Consider the following 26,162-nt stretch of genomic DNA (forward strand, 5'->3'; position numbering starts at 1 on the left):
ATGGCCTGGGAGATCATAAAACATGTTGTGGGGCCACGTCGCACGAAAATGTGCGACAGTAATTTTTTGTAGTTTTCGAGTTGTATTTGATATTTTTAGTTTATTTTACTTAGTTTTCTACCAGGAAGCGAAGGCAACGAGCTTTTGAAAAACCTCTTGCTGTTATTGATTACAACAAAGCCAAATTAGGTGTTGATATATCCGATCAAATGACCGCCTACGCCACCACTCTCAGAAGAGGTGTTAAGTGGTACCACAAAGTGGCTTTTGAACTGTTACTAGGAATGTCTGTCGTAAATGCTTTTATAATATATAAAAAGGCTACAAACAAACAAATTTCAATAACTAAGTTCCGGCAGGAGACTTCAAATGCTTTGTTGGACTTCATGTCTCCAGAACCCATAACAAAAGGAAAACATTTTATAGAAAAAAGAAAGGACGACAACGGAAAAACAATAAGGCGTGCTTGTGTATTGTGTTATGCCATGTCAAAAAAATCTGCTGAGAGAGTAACAGCCAGAAAGAGCTTGAAAAGGACCACCACCTACTGCCCAATAAACCGCAACTATGTGTAGAATGTTTTCCTAAATATTCCCACCAGAAAAATTAATTTTTGCACTGATCTCCATTAAAAAATTGAATTTTTAATTATAAGTTTATTGTTTTTCTACTGATTTTCATTTGAATTTACATACATATATATTTTTATATTTGTTTTGTTCATAAATGAATTAATTTTTAAAAGAATTAATAAAAAGACAAATTTTAATTTACAACTTTTTTATTATCCAAAAAAATACCATTAAAAATACACAACGGCCATGGGAAATACACCAAAATGTTCACCACAGGCCAGAGTATCCCAATTCTATGTAAAATTCCATATTAAAATGTACAAAAATGTGTGACGTGGCCTCAGGGTAACATTTACGTGTCGCACGAAAATGTGCGACGTGGCCTCAGGGTAACATTTAGGTGTCGCACGAAAATGTGCGACGTGGCCTCAGGGTAACATTTAGGTGTCGCACGAAAACGTGCGACGTGGCAGCCAACGTGTTAATTAATCTGAATCGGATAATAGAAAATCCATTCCATAGCACTCGGTTAGGTATGCGGGTTCTTCTAAATCTGTGTTGCCGCAATTCAGCAGAGTAAATTTCGCCTGATTTGGACGCAGATACGCCGTATTTCCGCCCCTCTTCTTTCAAAAAATACGTATTTCTCTTTCCAGAGACCATTGAAACTGTGGCATATTTGGAACCGAAGGCAGATATGAAAATCTGTAGATTATGCTGGAATAGAAATTGATAGCTGGAAAAATAATATCGTCAAGAGTTATTCGTGACCTGAATAGATGAGCCGGGTGCTTCATATAGTATTTTTTTAATCATATGTTAGTTTTTTTGAGTTGGAAATTTGACAAAAAGTGAAGAAGAATTGCTTTACAATTGAACAACGTTGGGAGAATATTGCAACCTTATTTCCAAAATCAATGTAGTGTAGTCAAAACAGTGAGTTTATTGAAAAGAAGTCCAAATCATATTTTCTGACGAAGTCCATTTTCATCTTGGCGGCTTGGTTAGGTTAGGTTAAGCAGTTGTCTAAGATAAGACACTAACGTAACTAAATTGCTTAAACCACTTAGATCGTTTTAAGAAGGTCCCTCCTGTGTGAAATTTTGGAAATTTCCCAGTTCTTCAAGGAAATAATAGCTAAGATATATGGCACGGCTTGTTCGAAGTGCTGGACATTTACAGAGGCGGTGTTGTACCGACTCAATTTCTTCTTCCACAACTCCTGCAGAAGTCATTGTGATGCACCCCCACTCTACTGGCTAGGGTGCCAATAGTGCAGTGACCCGTTATAACACCTTTGAGTATGCTGGATTTGGTGAATCCAAACAGACATATTGCCCTTTTAAGATTCAGTTTTGGCCAGAGCGCTTTGGACACCCTGCAGTTATTAGTCAGAGACCAGCTTCTATTGGCGATGTTAATAAGAAAAACTGCGCCATCTGGGTTCAGAAAACCCCTACGTGATCACTGGGGAGCCAATATATCCGCAGAGAGTGACAGTTTGGTGCGAGGCGATGGCATTATTGGCATATTTATCTTTAAAAATTCTTGTGGAAACGCCATTTCGGTCAACAATGAACGCTACAGAGGCATGCTAAACGATTTTTCGTAGCCGGAAAATCTTTACATGAACTTGGACGATCGTTGGCTTCAGTAGGATGGCGCACCATGTCACACAGCACATGACACAATCGACCTTTTATGACTCAAGTTCGGTAATCGTGTTACCAGCCAACTCGGCGTTGCCATTGGTCACTTAGGAGGTGCGATTTGTCGCCGTTAGATTTTGTTTAAGGGGTACCGTGGAAGTTCAATATTAAGGCGAATACCAAAGCTGGTGAATCGTCAGATACAGGATAAAACCGTCACAAAAGTCTTTCAAAACTGCAGTAACAGGATATGCTACTGAAGGGCAAGTTGAAGCAATCACAAGAATTAATTCGTGTTTGCTCTTGGGAATATTTGCTCTTCGAATAAAGTAAATAGTATATAGAAAAATATTGATTTGTGATAATTTATCTGAGTTTTTAAAAAGAAACCACTGTATTAACCACTCTATACTGTTGTTCGCGAGGTAACTCCACATATGGTAGTATGGAAGGAACTAAAAGCTGACGGTTTCAGATAGACATGGGTGTCGTACTGGTCGGAATTAATTTCCGTTGAAAGATCAGTGATATACAACTTTTCAAATTATGAAGGGTGAAAAAAATTTATTAATTCTATAAAATTAGTACGGTTCCTTGCTGTGGTGGCTGAGAGTGGACATACGACGGCGAAAGGTTAATAGCCCATGATACTTTATTTTGGTATAGATACCAGATAATACAGGAGTAAAAGCGCAACATCTAAGCTATAGGCAAATCCATTATGTATACAATCTATGTAAGTTGGAATGGACTAAATTAAATAAATATTGACTCGACTTATAAACTGGAAGGTAGAATAGTGAGGAAAATCTCTTCTTGACTCACTTGTCTCAAAATCCGATGTTTTCCATATTTAAAAAAGAACAACTAAAAACACTTTAGAAAAGCAAGAGCTAACAAATACACACACACTTACCTTATTGTTGCAAGTCGCACCATTCTGACAGGGATGACTCAAACACTCATCCACATCGGAGTCACAGTGTTTACCCGTAAAACCTGGTGTGCAATAGCACTTGTATGAGCCCTCTTCATTCTTGCAAATACCATTACCGCATATATTCGGATCCAAAACACACTCATCGACATCTTTGGTGCAGGTGCGACCCGTCCAGCCGGACGGACAGCTGCATGTGTACTCGCCATTGGGCAGATCGGTACAAAGTCCACCATTGCGGCAAGGTTGGGCCGAGCACGGCGTGCAGATTTTATTCTCCGGACAAACACACTTGTTCAGCTGGCACACCATTGGCTCTTGGCAATTCACCGCAGTACAGGGTTCGGCCTTCTCACAACGATCACCTGAAAATCCACTGGGGCAATAGCAATGTGTGCCATTCATTGAACAGGTGCCGCCATTCAGACATTTGCCGCCATTAAGACAGTTGACAATTGTGCCGATAGTGTTGGCACCCCCAACGCCGGCACCACCAGCGGTCAATGGCACGCTTGTCGGGCCATCGTTGGTGGCCAGTTCGCAATTGTAACCTGCATTTCGTAGTAGGAGAAAAGTCTTGTTAGTAATCTGAATTGATTAATGTGGGTACACATTTAAACATTTTTTGTTTGTTTGTCAGTTCTACCACAGAATTATTGCATTTGTTATTAAAACTAGCAAACCAAACGCCAGTTAAATAATTTTTCTATGGAAATCTAATTAAATTTGTTGTACTAGGGTAATTAATTAAACTAAAAAAGTACAAAATATTGTAAATCAAAACCGAGCAGTACTACATACATACATATAAAATATTTTTTTTTTTACTATAGTTTGTACTACAAACTAATACACAGTCAAATCTACCAAATTTAGGTACTTAAAAATCTAATTTTGTTGTGTAATGGCTAGTAAGTATTTTTTTAGTTATATTGCACACGTATAGGTATTTTTGTAATTGTTGTTTGTTCCAAACCTGTGTATCCACTAGCACATAAACAAGTAAAATTTGAAGCATTTCCACTACAAGTACCACCGTTCAAGCAATTTTCGGGGGGGCATGCATTCAATTGAGCCGGGCGTGATTGCTGCACATTGGACAATAGCGGACTAATTGTTGTTGCTGTTGCCGTTTTTGTTGTTGTAGCTGTGGTAGCCGCAATTGCTGTCAATTGTGCTGCAGTAGCAGTTGTTGTTGTTGTTGTTGCTGTGGTTGCTGTAGTTGTATTACTTGTCACCAATATAGGTGGTGGTGTTGTTGGTATTGGTAGACAATGGCCAATGGGGCCTAAATTAAGAGATTAGTGCCAATTCAAAGGAGATAGTACAAAGCACGTAGTTATAGTTACCAGAATTAGAAGAAGGCTTAAATATAGGGTGTGCCATAGAGACCGCCTATTTCGCAATTTAAAAAAAACGGAGCTTATGTGTGAAAAACACTGGGATTTTTATTGTAATCCAGAGGTTGTAAAAATACGTTTTCAATAGGAATTTTTTACCTATTTTCTTAAATTTCTTTCATATCCTAATTTTTTATAACCTGGCAGTGCCAAAGTGTTATGCACCAGGCTGACATTTGTGTCATGGTGAGGCGAATTAGCAACGTTTGGCAAAATTTCTATCAAATTCCTGAGTCGTCTTATCAGACTGGTTCAATGTCCTGTAGTGAAAAAATTCGAGTCAGCTTACTAGGTGTGGTAATTAAATAACGACACTGACGCTGCTAAATATTTTATTATGACGTCATAGTATACAGGATTACCAGGAAAGGCATCCGAGGTGCTTAATGGCATTACGATTGAGATCATTTCTGATTAATATGCTTTTGTGACCTTTTTGAAGATATTCAATTATAAAGATTATGCAAACTTTTTTTTTTTCGCTTGTACGACTACTTTTTTTTAGATTAGCTCAAAGGTCTGATATTTTTCTATTTTTAGTAATAATATATATTTCATCAAAAGTTTTAACCTTTATTTAGAATTTTTCTGAGTAGTAAAAAATTCCTTACACCTTGCAATTTTTTAGTTTATTCATTTTTAATATATTAAAGTGTAAGTATGAAGTGGCTCAAACTCCTCGAGAATTTACGAAAATTGTTTTTCCTGACGCTGTTGTGCATTTCCTCCATATAATGATTGTACAATTGCTTTCACTTACCGAAATTTATTGAGCTTCAAAACTGCGTACCCAAATTTTCTTATAAAATTCTGATTAAAAATTTTGAAATTTTGATAAGAATTTGTCGAATTTTAGTACATTTTATACAAAGTTTGAAACTTGAATTGTTATGGTATTTTTTGTACAATGAACCATATTTTTTTTTTTAATAATAATTTAAATTCAAAAATAGTTAAAAGATATAAATATCCCTGATAATGCGAAAGTTCTCTTCTGTCAGATATTTAGGATATTTTTCTCTCTCCCAACTTCACTCTCTCCCAACCCAACTCAAATTTATATTTCTATTGTAGATTTTGGCTAATGAAATATAAAGGGTGGTTAAGTTTTAAGGGCTGGTGTTGATTTTGAATAAAATACAATTTTTTTTGGAAATTATTATAATTTGTCTATATTATGATAATATTGGTATGGCTCAATTACGTGTGGAGTAAAATATTGGTCAAATGGTCGCAGGGGCCTCAGCGGCACACCTCCAAAAACCACCAAATGCAAATAGTTATCTATTTAGTATAGGGTGCTTTTTATAGCTGCATGAGATCTATCGATATCGATAATTATGGTTTGACAGCTGAGAAGGGCAAACTGTATTGAGATTTCTGCTCAGTAAGGTTTGGCAAGTCATCATGAATCATTTAACGCCAAAACAATGTTTCCGAATTGTAGAAATTTACTTTGAAAAAAATAAATCTGTTCTCAAAGTTCATAGAGCGAAGTGTTGAAGAAGACGCCGAAATGTCAGTTCCTCGTCGTTCTCAACTTATTAACCTTTGTCCTTCGACTACGTGAAAAACTCTACGTAAGGATCTTAGCTTACGTGCCCATAAAGTACAGTTCGTGCAAGAATTGAAGCTAAATGACCATTCTTTGCGTCGCATTTTTGCTGATTGGGCTCATTTAGATTTATAGGTAGTAGTCAAAAATTTAATATCATAATCAAAAACTTAATGCCATCAAAATATCTACAAAATTTATTAAAAAAAATTAAAAAAAAAACATTCCAATCATATTTCTGTTTTGCACTATCATTTTAAGTTCTCAAGCTCTTAAAAAAAACCCGATGTGTGTAAAATCCTACTAATGCGGTGCACAGTCAATCACTGGTGTACACCATACCAGTGACAGTTGACAAGAAAATCCTTTATAGATAACGCAAAATGAGGCGGTGAGTTCCCTTCTTGAAGTATCCTTTACTTGTCCTTCCCCAATTTGGGTTGCTCTTTGCACTCAACAACAGAAAAAAACAAAAAATAAAAAAAATTTAATGATTAATGATTAAATTTAATTTAATAAAAATTTAACCGAGAGGTGTTGCATTCGAAAGAGAAGGCTTTTCACAAATCAGCTGGCGTTCACAGGCGTTCGTCGCTTGCATATTTCTTCTACAGTAGCGTCAGGCTCGTTGTTTAATAGCCACACCTCATATTCATTAATCAATATTCCTGTGCTTGTGGGACTACGCGCTGGCCGAAGTACCGAAAAGATTGCAGTCGTAAATTCTTCATTTCAAAATGAGCTAAACCAGTCTACTTCACACGGTTCACAGGAGTTGCGAGTCTGGCAGTTCGTATTGTGGAGAATTTTGAGTAAAGAGGTCAAAATAATATATGAACTGACATTTGAGATGACGAAACTTCTCCGGTAGGATGCTACAAGAATTATTTTACGTCTTAAAAAAAGTTTATTATGTAATGATTATTCTATAAGTATAATGAAATTGTTCTTTCCTACGAAATATTGGAAGATAATATATTTTGGCATAGTGTGGACTAAATTTGATCAATAATACCGTATCAAATTTCATCTTTCAGTCCAAGAATTGTTCTTGAGCAAACTTTTTCTTCGAAAGAGAAAAACAAAAATTCAAATTCAAAATCAAAATTCAGCGTCAAATCTTATAATCTTAGTGACCAATTCACATGCGTGATAACGATATTTTTGTATCTGGGCCGTAAAACCCTCATAATTTTGGTTCCGAATTTCCAAATTTCAATGCGTGGTAATTTCATGTAATTTTCTATGGCTAAACCTCAATGTTCGCTCATTATAACAGTCAAATGATAGCAAAGTATGAAAGACAAAAAAAATTGTACTAAGCTCAAAATAGGCGGTCATAAGGGGCACCCATTATTTATGTAAGTGCATACTTATGTGTATGTGGAAGTGGTATGTTGGTGTGCATGCACGTGTATGAGTATGTGTGATAAGCGTACGGTATATACTCGTATATGTCAATTCATGCAGAATTCTGTATACATACATACATACATATATTTATAACTGTTTATATAATACATACATATACACAAATGTATATAATAATATCTACTTTTATACACATAGTATATACTGGTTTAATTTCCTGCATATGTCCTTCTAAGAAATAACTAAAATTTAGGAAACTCGAAATAAAGTCGGCAATTTGCTCTGCTAATGTACAAATCAGACACCGGTGACGAGTAGTCTCGAGCAGTCTCATTCATCATCCTTTAAATTTGGTATAAGTAAATACAACCGTCGTCAGGTATGCAGGCATGTGCGAGACGTTATTTTTGAGTTTGTGTGTTTGCCATGATTGCTGAGTGCATGCAAAGAATATGACAAACTGAATATAACAACTAGCAGTTGACCAAATAATGCATGTATAGACAAACAATACTCGACGATCTCGAATGACTCGTGCCACAAAACGTTTCGAGCCTTGGCTGTTCTGATGGCAAGTCTGTACCATTTATTGTCGAAAAATGCTGGCCATCTTCAATGGCCAAAAACATGCATTTCTCAATGGGCTCATTTTTGTTCAATGCTCTGACAGGGTTCAAAACTTACGATTCCTTAATGTTCTCGCCGCGCTTGGGGTGATTCAAATTAAATGTTTGGCTCTGGTATACTTTAAGGCACTACGACATTTATAGCACGCGCGGCAGTAAAAAACAAAACCTGCCACTTCAACATCATTCGACTTTAGGATTTCAGCAACCACATCCCCTTTCACACCAAAACACTTTTCTACGGCATGTCGCCACTTGCAATTTGTTCTGCCATTATATCATATCTGCCATTTACCATAACTACGATCAGTACTTACGCGTACTTAATAGCAAACGCCTCTAATGATCGCCACAATAATCAAAGGTCTCGAGTGGCTTATTTGTGGTAAAGACGTTCTCGTTCACGCTAATGGCTAATTATTTATTGCTGAACATAAACGACTAATCATGCAAAAGCCCGAGTGAATGATCGAGTATACACAAAATCTAGGTATCCGTCACAGCTTTCTGTTACAAATAGATAACAGTTACCAACTAGATAAGTCCATACCAAACATTCCAGGCGCTATGGCTTTCAGCGTTTTATTCACTGATTCCCTTTTTTTTAACTGAATAAAGCGCAAAAGCCATAGTTGAACGTCTGGTAGCTCCAGCTAAAACGAAATGTGGTACACGATGGCATCGTTCGCTCCAAGCAGTGCTCGAAGTCATTAAGAAATTTTAAATGGCAGTTTAAGGACGAATAAGCTATATCTGTCACCTTTGACACGTGGTTCCTTATATAGGAATTCTGCAGCTAAACCTAGCAGACATATCGAGGGATGTAGTACCGAAGAAGAATTATTGGTCCAAGCTGAGTCGGCTGGCAAAATGTTCTTTTAACAAATTTGTCAAAAGAAACGAGGTGAATAGAGAATTTGATTTTAATGACTACAACTGGAAAAAGTTGTATCACACCACCAAGGTTGTTCGGTAATATTGTGAAAACATGCGTCGTGGAGCCCATATTTGAATTGTAAATGATATCTATAAGAAACAAGAAAGTACATATCTCCTACCGGAATACTACGTAATGGCATATGCATTATAATTATTTAACCACCTGCTCCTCCAGACTAATTGAGAAGATTAGCTATGCCTAACTCCATTGTTTCTGCCAAATTAAAGAGAGCACCCCAAAAATATCTATTGTGTATAGCCTGCAACTACGAAGTGATAAATTAATTCCGATCTTATTTTAACTTAACGACTTCTGGATGACATTGACAAGTGATAAGGTCCCATTCAGTTTAAAAAATTTTTTTCTTGCATGTGACTTCCTTTCATCTTAAGTATTGACTTAAGTTTTCCGCACAGTTTTCTTTTATTTTTATTAGACAATATAAACTATTCAAAGAAGTGTTCTAGAAAATTGTGTTCCTGTTCCATTCTCCGATGCAATCAATGCAGATATTAATCAGGTGGAGTGAGAAAAGTACATTTTCTTCCCCTCGGATCGGATTTTGTGAATAAACGAGAGTATAGAATATAGAATAAGCGGAACCTTTCAAGTTTATTGCCAAAGAAAAACATACAGGATTGTCCATCTAGTGTTTGAAAATTATTTATGCATTGATTATTTTAGCCTTAAGAGTCAAACATAACTAAACGTCTAAGAAAACGATTAATTAATGCAAAAACTGTCTGATATTCCAATGTGTTATTGTTTCTTATGGTAGAAAAATCTAGTTTTGAAAACCGTTCAGAAACCTTAAGTATTCTGACATCTTAATTAGAACTACGGTAAACTACTGGGTAGTCTGATAAAGGTAGCTGTAAAACACAAACTAACTGACGCAGCACGTTCAAATTTTAACAGGAGTCAACTGACAGATGCCTGTTGACAGGAGCAGTATTTCTTTTTCAGTAAAGAGGTCAGAAATACAAAAAGTCACGGACTTATTGACCCGCCCTCGTACTTAAAAATACTGTGCATTCATCGCCCTTTGGGACCATAAGAAGCATTTGTCTACTTCTTATCTGAGCTCGGCCTTTACAGACTTGAGACACAGTTCGGGCTGTATATAGATACTTCATAAATCGCATGATTTCGTTCTTCAGCTTTGGAATGATCTCGATCTTACTGGCATAGATCACGCCTTTCCCATAGTCCAATAGAATGAAACCCACTGGTGTTAAATTGCATGATATTGGCGGCCATTTGACTTCGTGGCTTCGTGAGATGAAGCTTCTTAGAAACTGTGTTCCCAATACGACCATTGTTTCATGCGCTGTGTGGCAAGTCGCGCCGTCTTGTTGAAGCCACTTATTTTGTTCAAGCCTATTTCATCAAATTTAAACCAAGAAAAGTTTATTATCAAGCCACCCTAATGTTGACTATTCACCGTGAAAGTGTTGCTGGCATAATTTTCAATAAAATACAGGCTCCGTCAGCCCAAAACAGCCCACCGAACAAGGAGTCATTGTGGATGCATATTTTTTTTAGTCCTCAATTACGGCAGTTTTGCTTGTTAATGTATAACCTAACGCGAAAATGTTAGGTTATGTTGATCGAAGAAGTCACGCCATGCGCCAAATGCATTTGTTGCAGAACGAATATTTTCATAAAGCGTTTGGATCACTTTTACACGTTATTCAACTGAGTATCGCTCCAGTTTGCCAAAGCCTCCTCTTCCAATTATGTGAATGAGATAAAATAAACAATTAACCTATTTCAGATACTTCTTGCCAAGGATCAGCATCACTTTTGAATCGTCCTTTGGTTACGTGTAAAAAAGTGGCAGGTTACTCGAAGCCACCTTGGGCATTGTTTCGAATTATTGGCTTACAATTTTTATTAACATTTGAAAGACTTGACGTTTAAATGATACTCAAGTAGCGAATTAAACCAGTATATATTACATTAAAAAATATATATACATCTAAATATAGATAAGATAGGCTTTTACTTTAAATATAAATATTTTCAATACCATCAAAGCATAAAATAATAAGCTGCTAGATAACCAAATCCACATCCAAAACTTGTGACATTGAAAAACTAATAGTTTCCGTTTATGCCTAATAACTAAATTTTTATAAGAAAGCTTTAAGTACACTGAGAATATTTTCTTTTACGCTTAATTGCTTGACTTCTCAGCTTTCAGTTACATACTTAATTTTAGCTCACATCTCTTCTTTTTCAACCAATCTGGTGGTATGTAACGTTTGCGCTTCTCACCCGGGCATTCCCATTTGCTGAGCGCTTCATTCGATTCGTTTAGTGATGGGTTAATATCGGAAGCTTTGCAATGCAGTAGAAATATTGAAAACAAATTGTAGTAGATATAGAATAGAACTCATGCATATCTAAATATTTATGAACTTAAAGCTGATAGAAAAATAAGCTGATAGATATAAAGAAATAAGTAACCCTTTATCCATTTCACCCACACCGAATCTTCTACACCTAACTTGTTTTAAATAATAATATTCCTTACAAATAAAACCCACATACTTTCCGCGCCCACCAATGAAAGTGAAATGCGTTCGAAAAAAAAATATCAAAACACCGCTCTGCTGCACTTACCCGTTGTGCCTGGCTTACACACGCACTTCCCAGATATGCACTCCGAATCGATGGGACACTGCGGACACGGCGGGTTTTGCTGACAGAGCTCACCGCTATAGCCTGGCGCACATTGACAATAGAAGCCGATAGTCTTGTTCACACAGGTGCCACCATTGAGACACTGTTGCGTCTTGCAGCTAGTTGCATCCTCACAGGTCTCACCAGCCCAGCCATCCGGACATTGGCATATAAACCAGCCATAGCGGTCGTAACAGCGTCCGCCATGTTTGCACGGGCTGCCTTCGCACTCGTCGATGTTCGTCTGACAGATTTGACCCGTGAAACCAGTGTCACGGCAATCACAAGTGAAGCCATCCACTAAATCCAGACAACGGCCGTTATTCAGGCAAGGTTGTGAAGCGCAATCGTCTACATCGGTCTCACAGCGCGCACCCTTATAACCTTTAGCACACTCGCATTCGATTTTTGAAGTACCAGGCGCTACAATGCAAGCACCATTGTTTAGGCAAGGATTCGTGAGACATACAGGGTGCACATTGATTTCCTTTTCACAATTTTTACCAGTGTAATTCGGTGTGCATTGACATTGATAGTCGCCGCGTGCATCCTCTACGCAGTTACCGCCATTCGAGCAGGGATTACGCGCACACGGCGATCCACTGTCGATCTGACAGTTCTTACCCGAATAACGGGCGGTACAGTGGCACTCGTAACCATCATTTAGTGAAATACATTGGCCATGACTCATACAGGGATCATTTGAGCAATAGTTATCTTGGCCGGCCACAAGTGTATCGTGATCACCGCAGGGACCGGTTGCTAGCGGGCACGGCCCATAAACGACATTTTGCACAGAGCCATTGATGAACAGTAATCCGGGGCCGTCTTGTAAGCAGCCGCTGAATGAGTTGCCCAATATTAAAATAGCCGCTTCATTACCAATATCTTGATTGGTCAGAAATTGGCTGTTATAAGTTGAATTGGCTGCAATTAAATGTAGATCGGAGTTATGTAATGCGAAATAGACAACGTGAATGAACCCCGTTACCACACTTACCAAAAACCATAGACGTGCGATCGATGTACAAATAAAGATTGCCATACTCGTACTTGAATTGTAACGTGTGCCAATGATTATCAAGTAAATGGTATGGAAGCTTCACATCCAATCGGTTGTTCGGGCCAATCACCGCCGGACCAGCCAACGAGACTTGCAGAAAATCATTCAGCACAGTGATGACGAATGAGTTCTTATTATATTGTTGAGCTAAAATTTCGCCGCCTGTGGAAGGAAAATGGTGAGGTTAAAGGGAGAAATAGATCATTGTTTGATGAAAGTGAAATAATTTTTTGGTAGTTCTTTTCTTATTTTGACTCACCGCGACAGGAACGAAAACTTATGGCCGAATGATCCCAAATTGGCATCGGCGTGAGCAATCGCAGGTAGGCAGAACCATTAAAATATGCCTCTGTACTGGTAACACCAGATGGGCTGGCGTGCACTGTTTGGATTAAATCTAAAGCTGCAAAAACGAAAAACAAAACTAAGTGAGAAATTTGAAATTGTTGAAGACTTTTCAAAACTAATTTTATTATGGTAACTAAGTTGGAGAAACTATTCTGGCGATAGTAAGTTCATGCATACATTTTTCGTTTCCAGTTAATAGAGTGCATCTTGATGTTGTCGTACAAATATAGGACCTAGAGTTTTACGCCGACCCCAAATGGCAAATGGGTGTTTTAAGAAGTTTTGAGTAACAGAAATGTCCCCGGAGACTCGCCACAACCAAACTAAACTGCGGGCGACCCCAAATGGCAAATGGGTATTTTGAGAAGTTTTGAGTAATAGAAATATCCCCGGAAGCTCGCCACAACCAAACTAAACTGCATGCGACCCCAAATGGCAAATGGGTGTTTTAAGAAGTTTTGAGTAATAGAAATGTCCCCGGAGGCTCGCCACAAACAAACTAAACTGCGGGCGACCCAAAATGGCAAATGGGTGTTTTAAGAAGTTTTCAGTAACAGAAATGTCCCCGGAGGCTCGCTAAAACCAAACTAAACTGCGGTCGACACCTATAAGAGCCAATTTTTGTTTTAACATTTATTGCTTCAAGGTCACTGTTGCTCTTGAATTTGAATACGCTGAATGGTAGTTACGGTTTCTTCTGTGGTCGAATAGAAAATAATAGATTAATCATTGAAATGTCATAAACCGCGGGAGTGACTAAAGAACTATCACTTTGTTGATAGTAGACAAATTAAAACTGACCTTATTGCGAAATGGGGATTTAAGATTTCTTACCGCTCATAATCTGCTACGTTTGGATCTGCGTCAATTGGGTATATGTTACCTACCGACACAGAATGTCACCAATGTCTAAAGGTTGGTAAGGTTAGGTTAGGTTGTAGCGGTTGCCCACTATGAGACGCACTCAGGCCCATAGTCCATAGGTATGCCGCAGAAGGAACTTGTCTTGATCTCTCCTAAATAAATATGAAGCGATGACACACTTTAGAAAGCCCCTGATTTTAAATTAATTAAACAATTGCACACTTAGGATGCCGAATCTTCGTTTGTATAGTATGGGACAATGGCATAGACGGTGGGAAATCATATCACGCTGGACGTGTCTGCCTATTAAGGTGAATCGAGGGGGGTGAGATATCTTAACTTATTTTATATGAATTCCCGACCGTAACTGGTTTTATGTAGATTAATATTTATATCTTTTTTGACTTGGATCTCTCAACTTTCATTAGAGAGTCTGACACTGTGGTTAGGAACGTGGTATTGGGAGAAAAAGCTGTAAGATCACTGTGAGATACTCAGGATAATAAAAATGAGTGGAAAATGATCTGTAGTCAGACTCGGTGTATTATTTTCTTTCTCTCGTCACAATTTTTTGTTTCGAATACGGAGAATGTAGTTATCCGCGTAAGAAATGTATCATCAAAATGATCCAAAATTATTTTTTATTAGCGAATGCTGGGAAAAATCTCATTCAAAGAAATCATCTGCTGTTGGGATATAAAACTCATATGGCTCTTCATTTGTAGGACAACATGAAAACGGGAACTATAAATTGGAGGAGGAGTTCTATTAAAGATTTGCGATATTTTCAAAATAATATTATTAGTTAATTTTGTTTCTGGAGCTCTTGAAACTGCAATTATGACTTCCATTGAAGGACTTTATTTTACGGCTGAGATCATAAACAGAAAACCAATAGAAATAAATTTTGGATGAGTTTTCACATTAAGAGTCCCTAGAAAATAGTCCTTTGTAACCAGCTTCAACGGACTTAAACCCTGTTCCTTTTAATACAGGTTTCTCCTGAGCGAAGTGAACATAATTTCGTTCTCGCTTCTCTAGAGCGAGGCTCTATCATTCGCGAATATAAATACAAAGCGGGAACCTGAATACGAGTGACACCGATTTTGAATACTAATATTGAGTTGAGGAAAAAGTAATGTCGTATTTTGTCAATTGAGCGCGACACTAAACGGCGTCACTCTAAACGGCGATTTGGAGACGATAATCTGTACTACAAGTGTCTCTTTGAAATTCGTCATATTTTACGTTTTTACTATCTTAGAGGTAAAAATGCAACGAAGGCGGCGGCAAAAATTTGTGAAGTTTATGGGCCTGATAATGTAACGATTCGCACAGCACAGCGTTGGTTCGATCGATTTCGTTCTGGTGTAGTAGATGTCGAAGATACACCCCGTACTGGAAGGCCAATCGTCGTAGAGACTGATAAAATCGTTGAAATTTTCCAAAGAGACCGACATGTGAGCATTCGCTCGATTAGTTTGGAACTAGATGTAGACCACAAAACCGTTTGGAATGATTTGCAGAAGATTGGATTGCAAAAAAAGCTGGATATTTGGGTGCCATACGTGTTGACGCAAAAAAATCTCTTGGACCGAATCAACGCTTGCGATTCTCTGCTAAAGTGGAACGAACTTGACCCATTTTTGAAGCGGATGGTGACTAGTGATGAAAAGTGGATCACGTACGACAACGCCAAGCGAAAAAGATCGTGGTCGAGAAGCGGCGAGCCGGCCCAAACCATCGCCAAGCCCGGATTGACCGCCAATAAGGTGTTGCTGTGTGCTTCGTGGGATTGGAAGGGAATTATCCACCAAAGGGGGGATAATGAAGTTACCTTTTAAATGGCAACAAGTTTGCGAACAAAACGGGGCATATTTGACTTGAATCGGATAATTCTAAGTACGTTAAATAAAGCGTCAAATTTCGATCACAAATACGACATTTCTTTTTCCCCAACCCAATATGAATAAAAATACTAATCCGAATATGAATACTAAAAGGACTTGGATGGAAAGTACAGATTCGAATACAGTTACGAATAGGAATGGGAAAGATTATCAGTACTAATATGAATGCAAATACAAATGCGATCCAGAATACGTATGCGAACGCGAATAGGTATAAAAATCCCAGTGAGAAAGGGAACATGGACTCCCTCTCCATTTCTTTCAAAGTTACATTTTACGTATATGTACTATAGTATGTATATATTAGTAATATGCTTCCCTCGTGAGTGCTAAGCATACTGATGACTCGGGTTTTGTTTTACGCATACATTTTCAAACTTTTGCCTTTTCTAAACGAATAATGAAATATAATTTAAACGGCGTTCAACGCATAATAACAAAACGAAAGGCAAACGTGCGAAATATTTGCACTTCGGTATATTTTGTACTTGTATGTCTGTATGAACTGTCCGTATGTCAACACATACAAACGTAAGTGAGTATGCGTGCTAGTAGTAATTTGTAGGAAGCACACATTTTAGGCGACCTATTGAACCAAAAAGGTGGAAAATGTCAGAGCAACATAATGTCACATGAAATCGCATTTACTAAAAGTATAAAGCAGAGTACTGTACTTATGGGTTTATTTATGCGCAGATACTTAAATATACTTAGATTCGTAATGTGCAATCATATGTACTTATTTATTCGCTTAGTATGCACTAATATGTTTGCTGAGGGCAAAGAGGTGCTATCAAACAGGTGTCGTACTGATTTCAAATCATATCTCAACATTTAGCAAGTAGGTCAAATGCTGCAAACGCGCTAGGAAGTACTCGACCTCCATATCGACCTTCATCTGAATCCCGGTTGTGAAAATAAGCAATAATATTTTTTCTTAATACAAAACGGTTGTTGCTTTTTTCCAAATTTTTGTTCCATGCCACATGGATTTCGCTATTTTTAGGGCTGTTTCCTAACTATCAAACTGGTTTTTTGTTTTGTGAATTTGATTGTGCGCTTTTCTTAGATTTTCACAGAGAGAACGTCGGTTCGAATCTCGGTGAAAACACCAAATTAAAAAAAACATTTTTCTAATAGCGGTCGCCCCTCGGCAGGCAATGGCAAACCTCCGAGTGTATTTCTGCCATGAAGAAGCTCCTCATAAAAATATCTGAAGTCCGGAGTCGGCTTGAAACTGTAGGTCCCTCCATTTGTGGAACAACATCAAGGCGCACACCATATAATTGGCGCGTACACCCTTTTTGGGTGTTTGGCCGAGCTTATATACCAATATATATATATATTCTGTGCTATCCACATTTTATATCCAAAATAGAAAATAACTCACCACTCTCTTTTGGAAGTTAGTAGTTTTAATCTGAGTTATCATTTGAAATTCGCGTGCAATCTGCCTTATCAGTACAGTGCTAACTTAGTCCCTGTTGTTGTAGCTGTTTATCAAGCCTTGCCGAGCGCGGTGAAGCCGCCGATTGTCAATCTTATCTAATGGTGGGCTCAAGAAAGATGCTCTTGCGACGGGGTGGATATAAACGGGGAGGAGTCTTCTGAATCTCATTTCCCGGTTTGAGTTCTATAGTTTTGTTAGTTGTACTTTCGAGTCGTATTGATCGCAAAGAAGATCTGAATGTATTGATCGCAGATTACATGATTTATGCATATAATAGAGAGGTATGGCTAATATCAGACCGTTAACCGGCTCTCAGCGATTTCGGAGAAATTAGTCGATTTCTTGACGTAACCGGTGTTATGATAGCAGTTTGTTTACGAAAAAACTGAGATTGTGTTGGTGATATGCGAAAAAATAACGCAGCCTTCTTCGTTGCCATCTGAACAACGACTGTTTGAAAGAGTGTTTTCTGCTGTCGAATATCTGATGACGTGGCAGCTGAAGTTAGTTTCAAAATTTTGCTTCAGATGGCCAAACCTTGTATACAATCAATCTTGCTTCCTACGAACCTCACTTTGATGAATGACTTGTGATGATGCATGACTTGATACAAGAACAAAATCAAAAAATCGAAAATCCGCTGCAAAGTCTTTAGAAAATCAGGAATATAGTGCTAACTCTTTTCGTCGGCTATCTTAGTATGGTGCCCTCCGAATGTTTAATAGAGTGACAAATGATTTACGACGAATAAAATTTGATAACGAGTCAGATTTGTGCAGAAAACTTCTTATATTTCCTGTTTTATGAAGTCTTCTTAGAAATATAAATATTTATTTTTAAAAAGTGAAAAAAATTCAAATGAAATGAAATGATACACACCCGGGTACATAGCTAAATATGAGCACATAAAAGGAAAAAAACACGTTCTAAAAAATCTATATTCTAAGAAAAATTAATAATGAAATAATAAAAAACTCTATTTCTAATGAAAAAAAATTAAATTCAATCACACGACATGGGACTGAAAATAAATGAACTATAATTTGATTTCGACCCTTCGCTTGTTTTCAAAAAAATTTCTAGAATTCCTTTCACTGTGGAAGTCAAATCTCTATTGATATAGAGATTTGTAGCTCCACTCAACTGCTTGTGTGACATCGTATTTCTTAAATGTGTCTGGAGTCAAGGAAATAATAAAAATGATGTTCCTTGTGATAAGTTGCTAAAGGAAGAGTTCATAGAAAGCTAATGAGTTATACATATTAGTATCTCATGTGCTCGAAAATTGGCCTAATAACAATTTCCTTCGTAAGTAGTAGGTTTTTATCAAATTATAATTGAACTAAACAATATAACACATGGGCTGAAAAGTCCCGATCTTAACAAACAAAACACGTTTTTTTCACCAGGAACAACGCAATCATTCCAGCGCCACGATTTATCTTTTGCCTCAAATCAGTTCTCAGTTTCAGCGATAGCCCCCTCATTCGAGCGAAATTTCTTACCGGCGAGCATTTTTTAAGGTCTGCGAAGAGCGAGTAGTCGCTGGGAGCCAAATCTGACGAGTGCGGTGTATGTATGTAGGTTAATTTTGCCATTGGTTTGATTGACTTGTGGCACAGTGCGTTGTCTTGAAACAAAACAGTGAATAAACGCAACTCCCACTTTGAACAGAGCTTTCTCATAGTCAAATGCTTATGCAATATAAATCCAACACGTTCTTTTGATATCTTTACGTTGTCAGCTAGCGCACACAACTTCACTTTTCGATCATTCAAACCGATTTTGTGAACTTTTTGAGGTTTTCTTTTGTTACCACTTCATGTGGACGTTCATTGCCTTGTGCATCATCGGTGTCTCTACGACCACGTTTGAAATCATCAAACTATTTTTTATTGTTGTTTATGATGGAGCGGGATCACTATAACAGTTTTCAACCCATTGCTTCGCTTTAACGATATTTTTCCCCATCAAGTAGCAGTGTAAAATTAAAACACGAAATTCTTTTTGATACATTGTTTTGAAAATAAATAAAAAATTAGCTTAGCTTTTGTGGTTCCAGAGAAAATCGATTTGAGAATTTCAGTTCATATGGGTGTCACGCTCTCTTTTCCAATACCTACCTTTTTACGTCATAATTACGGTATATACTTTTATATATTCGTGGTATTGGTTTTCAGATTTTGGTCTATATATCAGATATAACAGCTACCATATATCAGGGTTAACATTTCTGCAAGAAAGTTATTTTTTTTGAATCGGTACTTGTTTTATGAAACACATTAAGTCCCAAAAACTGCGCATAAGAGATGACCGCCACCAGAAATTAATCGTGACATATAACCCCGTAGCGCCTAAAGCGCGAGGACGTCCAAGACTAAGATGGTTTGAACAAGTTCTAATGGAGTTGAGGACACTGGGTGTTAGAAACTAGAGAACTGTTGGATCGAGATGCATGGAAACGAATCGTGAACGAAGCTAAAGCTCTCCCCGAGCTGCTAGTGGGGGAGCCTGCTTTAGAGACTTGAAAAAATCGATTTTTTTTTGTGCATAAATGTCTTCCCAAGCTATCCAAGAAAGTGTACTCAAATTTCAGAAGCAAATTCAAAATATTTTCGGAGTTACAGAAGAAATTGTGAGCAAACGTCGAGCAGATACACGAGCGGCCGGATCGCTCGAAGTGCAATTTCTCGGTCTTTTATTTTTGCGATTTTTCTTAATTGGCGGGAAAGATGGGGAAAAAGTTAAACGTCCTATCGAAACGAGATAACATTGATTGTATTCGGAATTAAATTCTCTTCTAGTTAAACCTAAAAAACCTTAAGAAAGTTATGATTAGCGCTCACTTTTTAAACAATCTAAAGTGAATTTGATTTCCCAAAAAAATTAATTTCTTTTTTATTAGCGAAAAATTTTTGAATTTATTACTTTTTGGGTTTTTGGTTTCAGATGAAAATTGCGACCTGCATCTTTCCCGCCGCATGACACATGCACACTCGAGGCGCCTCGGCAAAATGCTTGTACCAGGTATAATATGACATATATTTTAATGTAAACATTTTAGAAGACTGTTTAAATATATAACAATAAGACCAGAAAGTTTCGTTTTAATCGAATATTTCTTTCCTTCCCAAAAAACTCCACAAAAAAATCGATTTTTTGAAGCCTCTAAAGCAGGCTCCCCCCTTAAGCTACCCGATAATGATGATTTATAAGATAATGATGATGATGATTCGGTTGTGCACCTTTTCAAATCTATAATAACAAACAAATCTAAGAATGTTTGAATAAACTTTTCAATATTTCAATGAACTCAGAATTTCATTTCGCGCAAACATTTTCCAGTCCATTAAAATATTTCTTTGTGACCTGCGGGCCAGTTCGGAAATCAGGCTTACATTTTTTTTAAAAATCAGGCTTAAAAACTTCTAAAAAAAATAATAAACGCGGCATTGGTGTATTTTGTCGGAGTTGGGCTAAGAGAAGAAATAGATTTGGAAGAATAAATAACAGGTATAAGATGTATTTATAAAAAACGTCATCTAGTTTGATTACCATAGTATAAGTTTGTATATATGCATATGTACCAATGCAAAGCTAATTTTGTATACAACCGACTGTTGAATGGAGAAAATGCTACAAAAATGCTTGGAGAATAATATGTAAATATTTAACTGATAAGAATAGAAGGCTGCCGCATGTCACCCTTTTTGAAAACTATGAATATTTATGACTTCAATCTATTTAAATCGGGTTTGTTTATGTTCTTGTTTCCATTGCCGTAGATATACCATATGCGTGCATACATATAAGTAAATGAAATTATTGTAAATATATACACATATACATACATGTACACCCATACATGTACGCATTCTAAGGAAGAAGCAATGTGAACTTAGCGGAAATTATAAGTCATTGCCCGAAAACCAGAATTTAATTAACCAAACTTTTGGCTTTTGAAACCAAGTTGCTGAACTACCAGCAAAATGAGAAATAAAAAAAACATACGGAATTAAGTAAAACAGAATAAAAAATTGTAACAAAATTACGCTCATATGCTCATTACGGGCGTTTGCAACGGAAATAACCCAACGTGACTTAAGGAAAATCAGATTAAAAGAAAGTTAGCAATAAACTATTCATATTGCTCTAAGAAAAAAGTATCCGACATATAAAAATTTAGAAATCTGCACATAATTACATATATGCACACACACTTGGGTAGATAAATACCTGCATACACTTGTGCTCAAATAATTAATCCCATAATTCGCAATATTTTTCATGCTACCTTTTTTCGTAAGTTTTTTATAAAAATTCTTATAAATCAAAGTTTGAAATAATGCTTAAAATTCACAAAAATTTTAGAGATTCCAAAAAATTGTCATCAGAATTTTTAACTTTTTAATCGGAATGCTTAGAAACCCCAATGTGGCGTAATGTTGTTTACAGCTATTTTTTTTAAATTGAATTAATTGTAATACTTATAATTCTGAAAACAATATATATGGTATTTTCTCAACAAAAAAAAAAAAAGAAATGAGAAAACAAAAATTTGTTTTATAAACAATTATTAAGTGGTTACCAAAAATGGTATCTAAATGACACCTCCTCATTAACAGCAGGGCAGGGAACATGTTAAGGAACACACTGTTCAGTGCGAAAGTTATTATGAACACCTCACAATTCAGCAAATTTGTTTTTATAGAATCAAAGTTATTATGGAAACCCAACAATATTTTTCGTGGAATTATCGTCCGAATGAGTCGACAATTCAAAAGTTGGTGAACAAATTTCATGAAACTGGTTCAGTGGAGGATAGAAAAAAGACTGGAGTTTTTTGAAAAGTAAATTCTATATGACTAAGCCAGCTGAAACACAACAATTGGATCGGAATTGCGTAACTCAATGCGATAACGTGTGAGCGAGTCCTTGCAAATTTTAGTTCTCGTATTACGGCCTGTAGACGTGGTGAACATATAAATGATGTAATTTTTTACATATAATAGTTAAGAGCCGTATTTTGAATAAAAATAATGAAACCAAAAAAAATCAAATTTTTTGGTGCTTACACTCTTTGTGAGGTGCTTTGGTCGAGCTCCTCCTCCAATTGGCTATCGCAAATTTTCCCTGCTAAGCACTACGATATGATACGATATACGATAAAACTGAAGGCGCAATACTGAAGTTAACCCGAGTATTGACTCGAAAACAAGTTAATAGACCAAAATGTAGAAAAAAGTATCATAATGCACCACATGATGGGTGTAATAGATAAACAAATGACGAATCTTAGATCTATGTATGCATATAAGTCCGTAATCGACCAGATGGGTCTTGCAAAGACGAGTTAAATTAAACAAAATTGAGCACTTCGAAACCAATGGTGGTGTGTTTCTTCGGCACAACTGATAATTTGCAGTAAAGTTGGATGGTCAATTCGTTTAGCTGAAGCCTTCGATGAAGCTCGACAGAAACGAATATATGAACCAATTTTCAGCAAGACAATTCCTATTTGACCAGTGAAAACATTGCGCTGATGTGGTATCCACCGTGCATCCCAAATGACTTAATTTTTACTCCCGCAAATCAACACAAAAATAAAATAAAGTGTATGGGCGACGTTTTTTGACGTCCAAAATAACTGTTGAGGGGTTCGTTCGTTTGTTTTTTGGTAGTGGCGCGAACGCTTCCACAAACAGTTTAAGCGTAGACAAAATTATATAAAACTTCATGAAAAGTATTTTGAAAAAAAAAAAAACCAATTGCAATCACAAAAATTAACTTTTTTAATGTTAGGCGAACATTATGTTCCCTTGTGTTTACACTTTTTATTTATACATTTTTTATGGTTTTTATTTCATTGCCGCTTACACCATTTTTGGGTGTTAAGCCGAGCTCCTCCTTTATGTGCGTCTTGATGTTGTTCCCCAAATGGAGGGACCTACAATTTTGAGTTGACTCTGAACGGCAAATATTTTTTATGAGGAGCTTTTCCATGGCAGAAATATCAGGTCAATTCATAAGTTCGTGCGTATTTTACCCATAATTTCACTTTTGTATTGCATACAAAATAGGAACCAGCATTAACACCGATAACAATGTCAGCCTTGAAATCCAACGTAGAATCTCTCTTGCCAACAAGTGCTACTTTGGACTAAGTAGGCAACTGAGCAGTAAAGTCCTCTCTCGACGAACAAAACTAACACTCTACAAGACTCTCATCATGCCCGTCCTAACGTATGGCGCAGAAGCGTGGACGATGACAACATCCGATGAAGCGACGCTTGGAGTGTTCGAGAGAAAGATTCTGCGTAAGATTTTTGTACCTTTGCACGTTGGCAATGGCGAATATCGCAGACGATGGAACGATGAGCTGTATGAGCTTTACGACGACATAGACATAGCGCAGCGAATAAAGATCCAGCGGCTACGTTGGCTGGGTCATGTCGTCCGAATGGATACAAACGCTCCGGCTTTGAAAGTATTCGATGCGGTACCAGCTGGTGGTAGCAGAGGAAGGGGGCGGCCTCCTCTGCGTTGGAAAGATCAGGTGGAGAAGGACTTGGCTTCACTTGGTGTGTCCAACTGGCGCCGGTTAGCACGAGAAAGAAACGACTGGCGCGCTTTGCTAAACTCGGCCAAAATCGCGTAAGCGGTTATAGCGCCAATTAAGAAGAAGAAGATTGCATACAAAAAATGATTCGCGGAAAATAACGGAACTATTTATATTTTCTCTGATATAGTGCATTCAACAAGTGATTTTAATCCTGTTGTTAAAAAATAAAATGGAATCTTGGAACGCGTATAGGAGGCATATTTTGTATTTTTTTATAAAAATGTTAAAAATGCAAAACTGCTGCTGCAGAAATAAACACTGTTCACGGAGAGGATACCGTGAGTATAAGGACTGCGCAAAAGTGGTTTTCAAAATTCCGAAGTGGTAACTGCGACGTGTAGGATGCTCCGCGTGATGGTCGTCCTGAAGTCTTTAACTCCGACGCCTTGCTCGAACTCGTGGAAGCTGAGCCAAATTTGACAGTCGATATGATAGCTCAGAGGTTAAATTCATCGCATGGAACAGTTCACAGGCACCTGGTTCAGTAGGAAAAGGTTTCATAGCATAGAAAATGGGTGCCGTACAGACTTTCCGTCGCCAACCTTCAGCAGAGAGTGAATGTGTATTCTCAGCTACTGCAATGGCTTGAAAATGAAAGTTTTTTTGAACCGTATAGTTAATAATCGTGTTCACAAACGCCAATGGTTAGATAAAGATGAAACACCAGAACCAACCCCTAGCGATGGCATTCACCCCAAGAAGATTCTCCTGTCTATTTGGTGGTATATGGGCGGTATTGTTTATTATGAACTTCTGGAACCAAACCAGACGATACCTGCTGATTATTATTCCCATCAGCTATCAAACCTGAATGAGGCACTTAACAAAAATCGACCGTCTTTAGTGAATAGACGCAAAGTTTTGTTTCACCACGACATCGCAAGACTTCCTACCGCAAGACAAACATTAGGCAAGCTGAACGAGCTCGGATGGGAGCTAATGCCGCATCCACCATACTCTCCGGATATTGCACCTTGTGATTATCACCTTTTCCGTGGACTTCAATCCCGTATGAGTAACAAGAACTACTCCTCAAAAGAAGCTATAAAAAGGGATATCGAAGCGTATTTTGGCTCCAAGGACAAACAATTTTTTGAGCAGGGAGTTAAAAATTTGCCTAAACGTTGGAAAGACATTGTAAATAATGAAGGAAAATATATAATTGATTAATAAATACTTTCAACATTATTTTTTATTAATTTTAAAATCACCTTTAAAAAACGCACGACCTTACGAACTGACCTGATATAGGTATGTGTATGAGGTTGATTTTTTTCAGATCCATAACTTCTAAGAAAAAAATTAAATACAAATTTAAGTCCATTTCTGTCAAATTGAGCATGAATTTTAGCGAAATCGAAAAATCAGCAATTTTTGTTAAATTTACCAAGTCATGATTGTACCCGTATAAAAAAAGCTCGATTTTTTTAGCCGCTTCAAATTTGCAAAACTTGTTCTTATATCACAATTAAATGGGCTACAAAACTGTGTATCTAAAACTTTCCTAAAAAATCTGACTAAAAAGTTTGAATTTTTGATGGACATTTGTTGATTTTTATAAATTGGTCTTTGTTGTAGTAGGTATGTAGTAAAAAATTACAAAAAAAAATGAAAAAAGCGTCAAAATTTGGCAATATGTCGCGCTACTACTATTTTGACCGCTACTGTACATATATGTGAACATATGCATGTGAGCGAAATTCGTTTTTCGAAACAAAACAGCCAAAAAAAAAAAAACACAGTTAACTGCAAAAATAGATTTAGAGTGTACTGGTTGTACAGTTGACTAGCTAACCTAGTCACTTGTTCTCCATTGCTCCCATTGCTGTGACAATACTTATGCCTCCGATGCCAGCGACCATGCATACATACACACACACATATGTGGAACAGCGAAATGTGTGTTAAGTTGTGGATAATGTAGTCTTGGATGAATGGAGCAAACCGTGAAACGCGAAGTCTAACCTTTAATCGCAACATCATTATAGCAATAGGTATACTACATATACACATATGAGCAATAAAAACAACTATAGGTGCAGCCTAACAATGACAACCAATCTATCAACATCGAACCGCACAAACAATGGTGGGTCATAAGCAAACTAATGAATGGTGGCAGCCAGAGTTGGGCGGCATTCGGCTGGTGTGAAATGTTCTATTT

The 26,162-nt window shown here is 37.2% G+C and overlaps 1 protein-coding gene across 6 annotated transcripts in view; it reads right to left on the minus strand.

The window, feature by feature from the left end:
- The window catches only part of LOC128869739 (protein crumbs), a 96,543-nt gene that overhangs the window by 20,377 nt on the left and 50,004 nt on the right, over positions 1-26,162 (minus strand). For 5 of the 6 annotated variants that reach the window (XM_054112354.1, XM_054112348.1, XM_054112344.1 and 2 more), the window contains 5 exons: positions 13,064-13,207; positions 12,742-12,966; positions 11,682-12,668; positions 4,138-4,449; positions 3,141-3,712 (listed from right to left, as the gene is read on the minus strand). In XM_054112354.1, the coding sequence (XP_053968329.1) occupies positions 3,141-3,712; positions 4,138-4,449; positions 11,682-12,668; positions 12,742-12,966; positions 13,064-13,207 (2,240 nt within the window). The remainder of the gene's footprint in view (positions 1-3,140; positions 3,713-4,137; positions 4,450-11,681; positions 12,669-12,741; positions 12,967-13,063; positions 13,208-26,162) is intronic. The other variant, XM_054112356.1, reaches the window with a different exon arrangement.

Source organism: Anastrepha ludens, chromosome 2 (genome assembly GCF_028408465.1).
Source record: "Anastrepha ludens isolate Willacy chromosome 2, idAnaLude1.1, whole genome shotgun sequence".
Taxonomy (NCBI): Eukaryota; Metazoa; Arthropoda; class Insecta; order Diptera; family Tephritidae; genus Anastrepha; species Anastrepha ludens.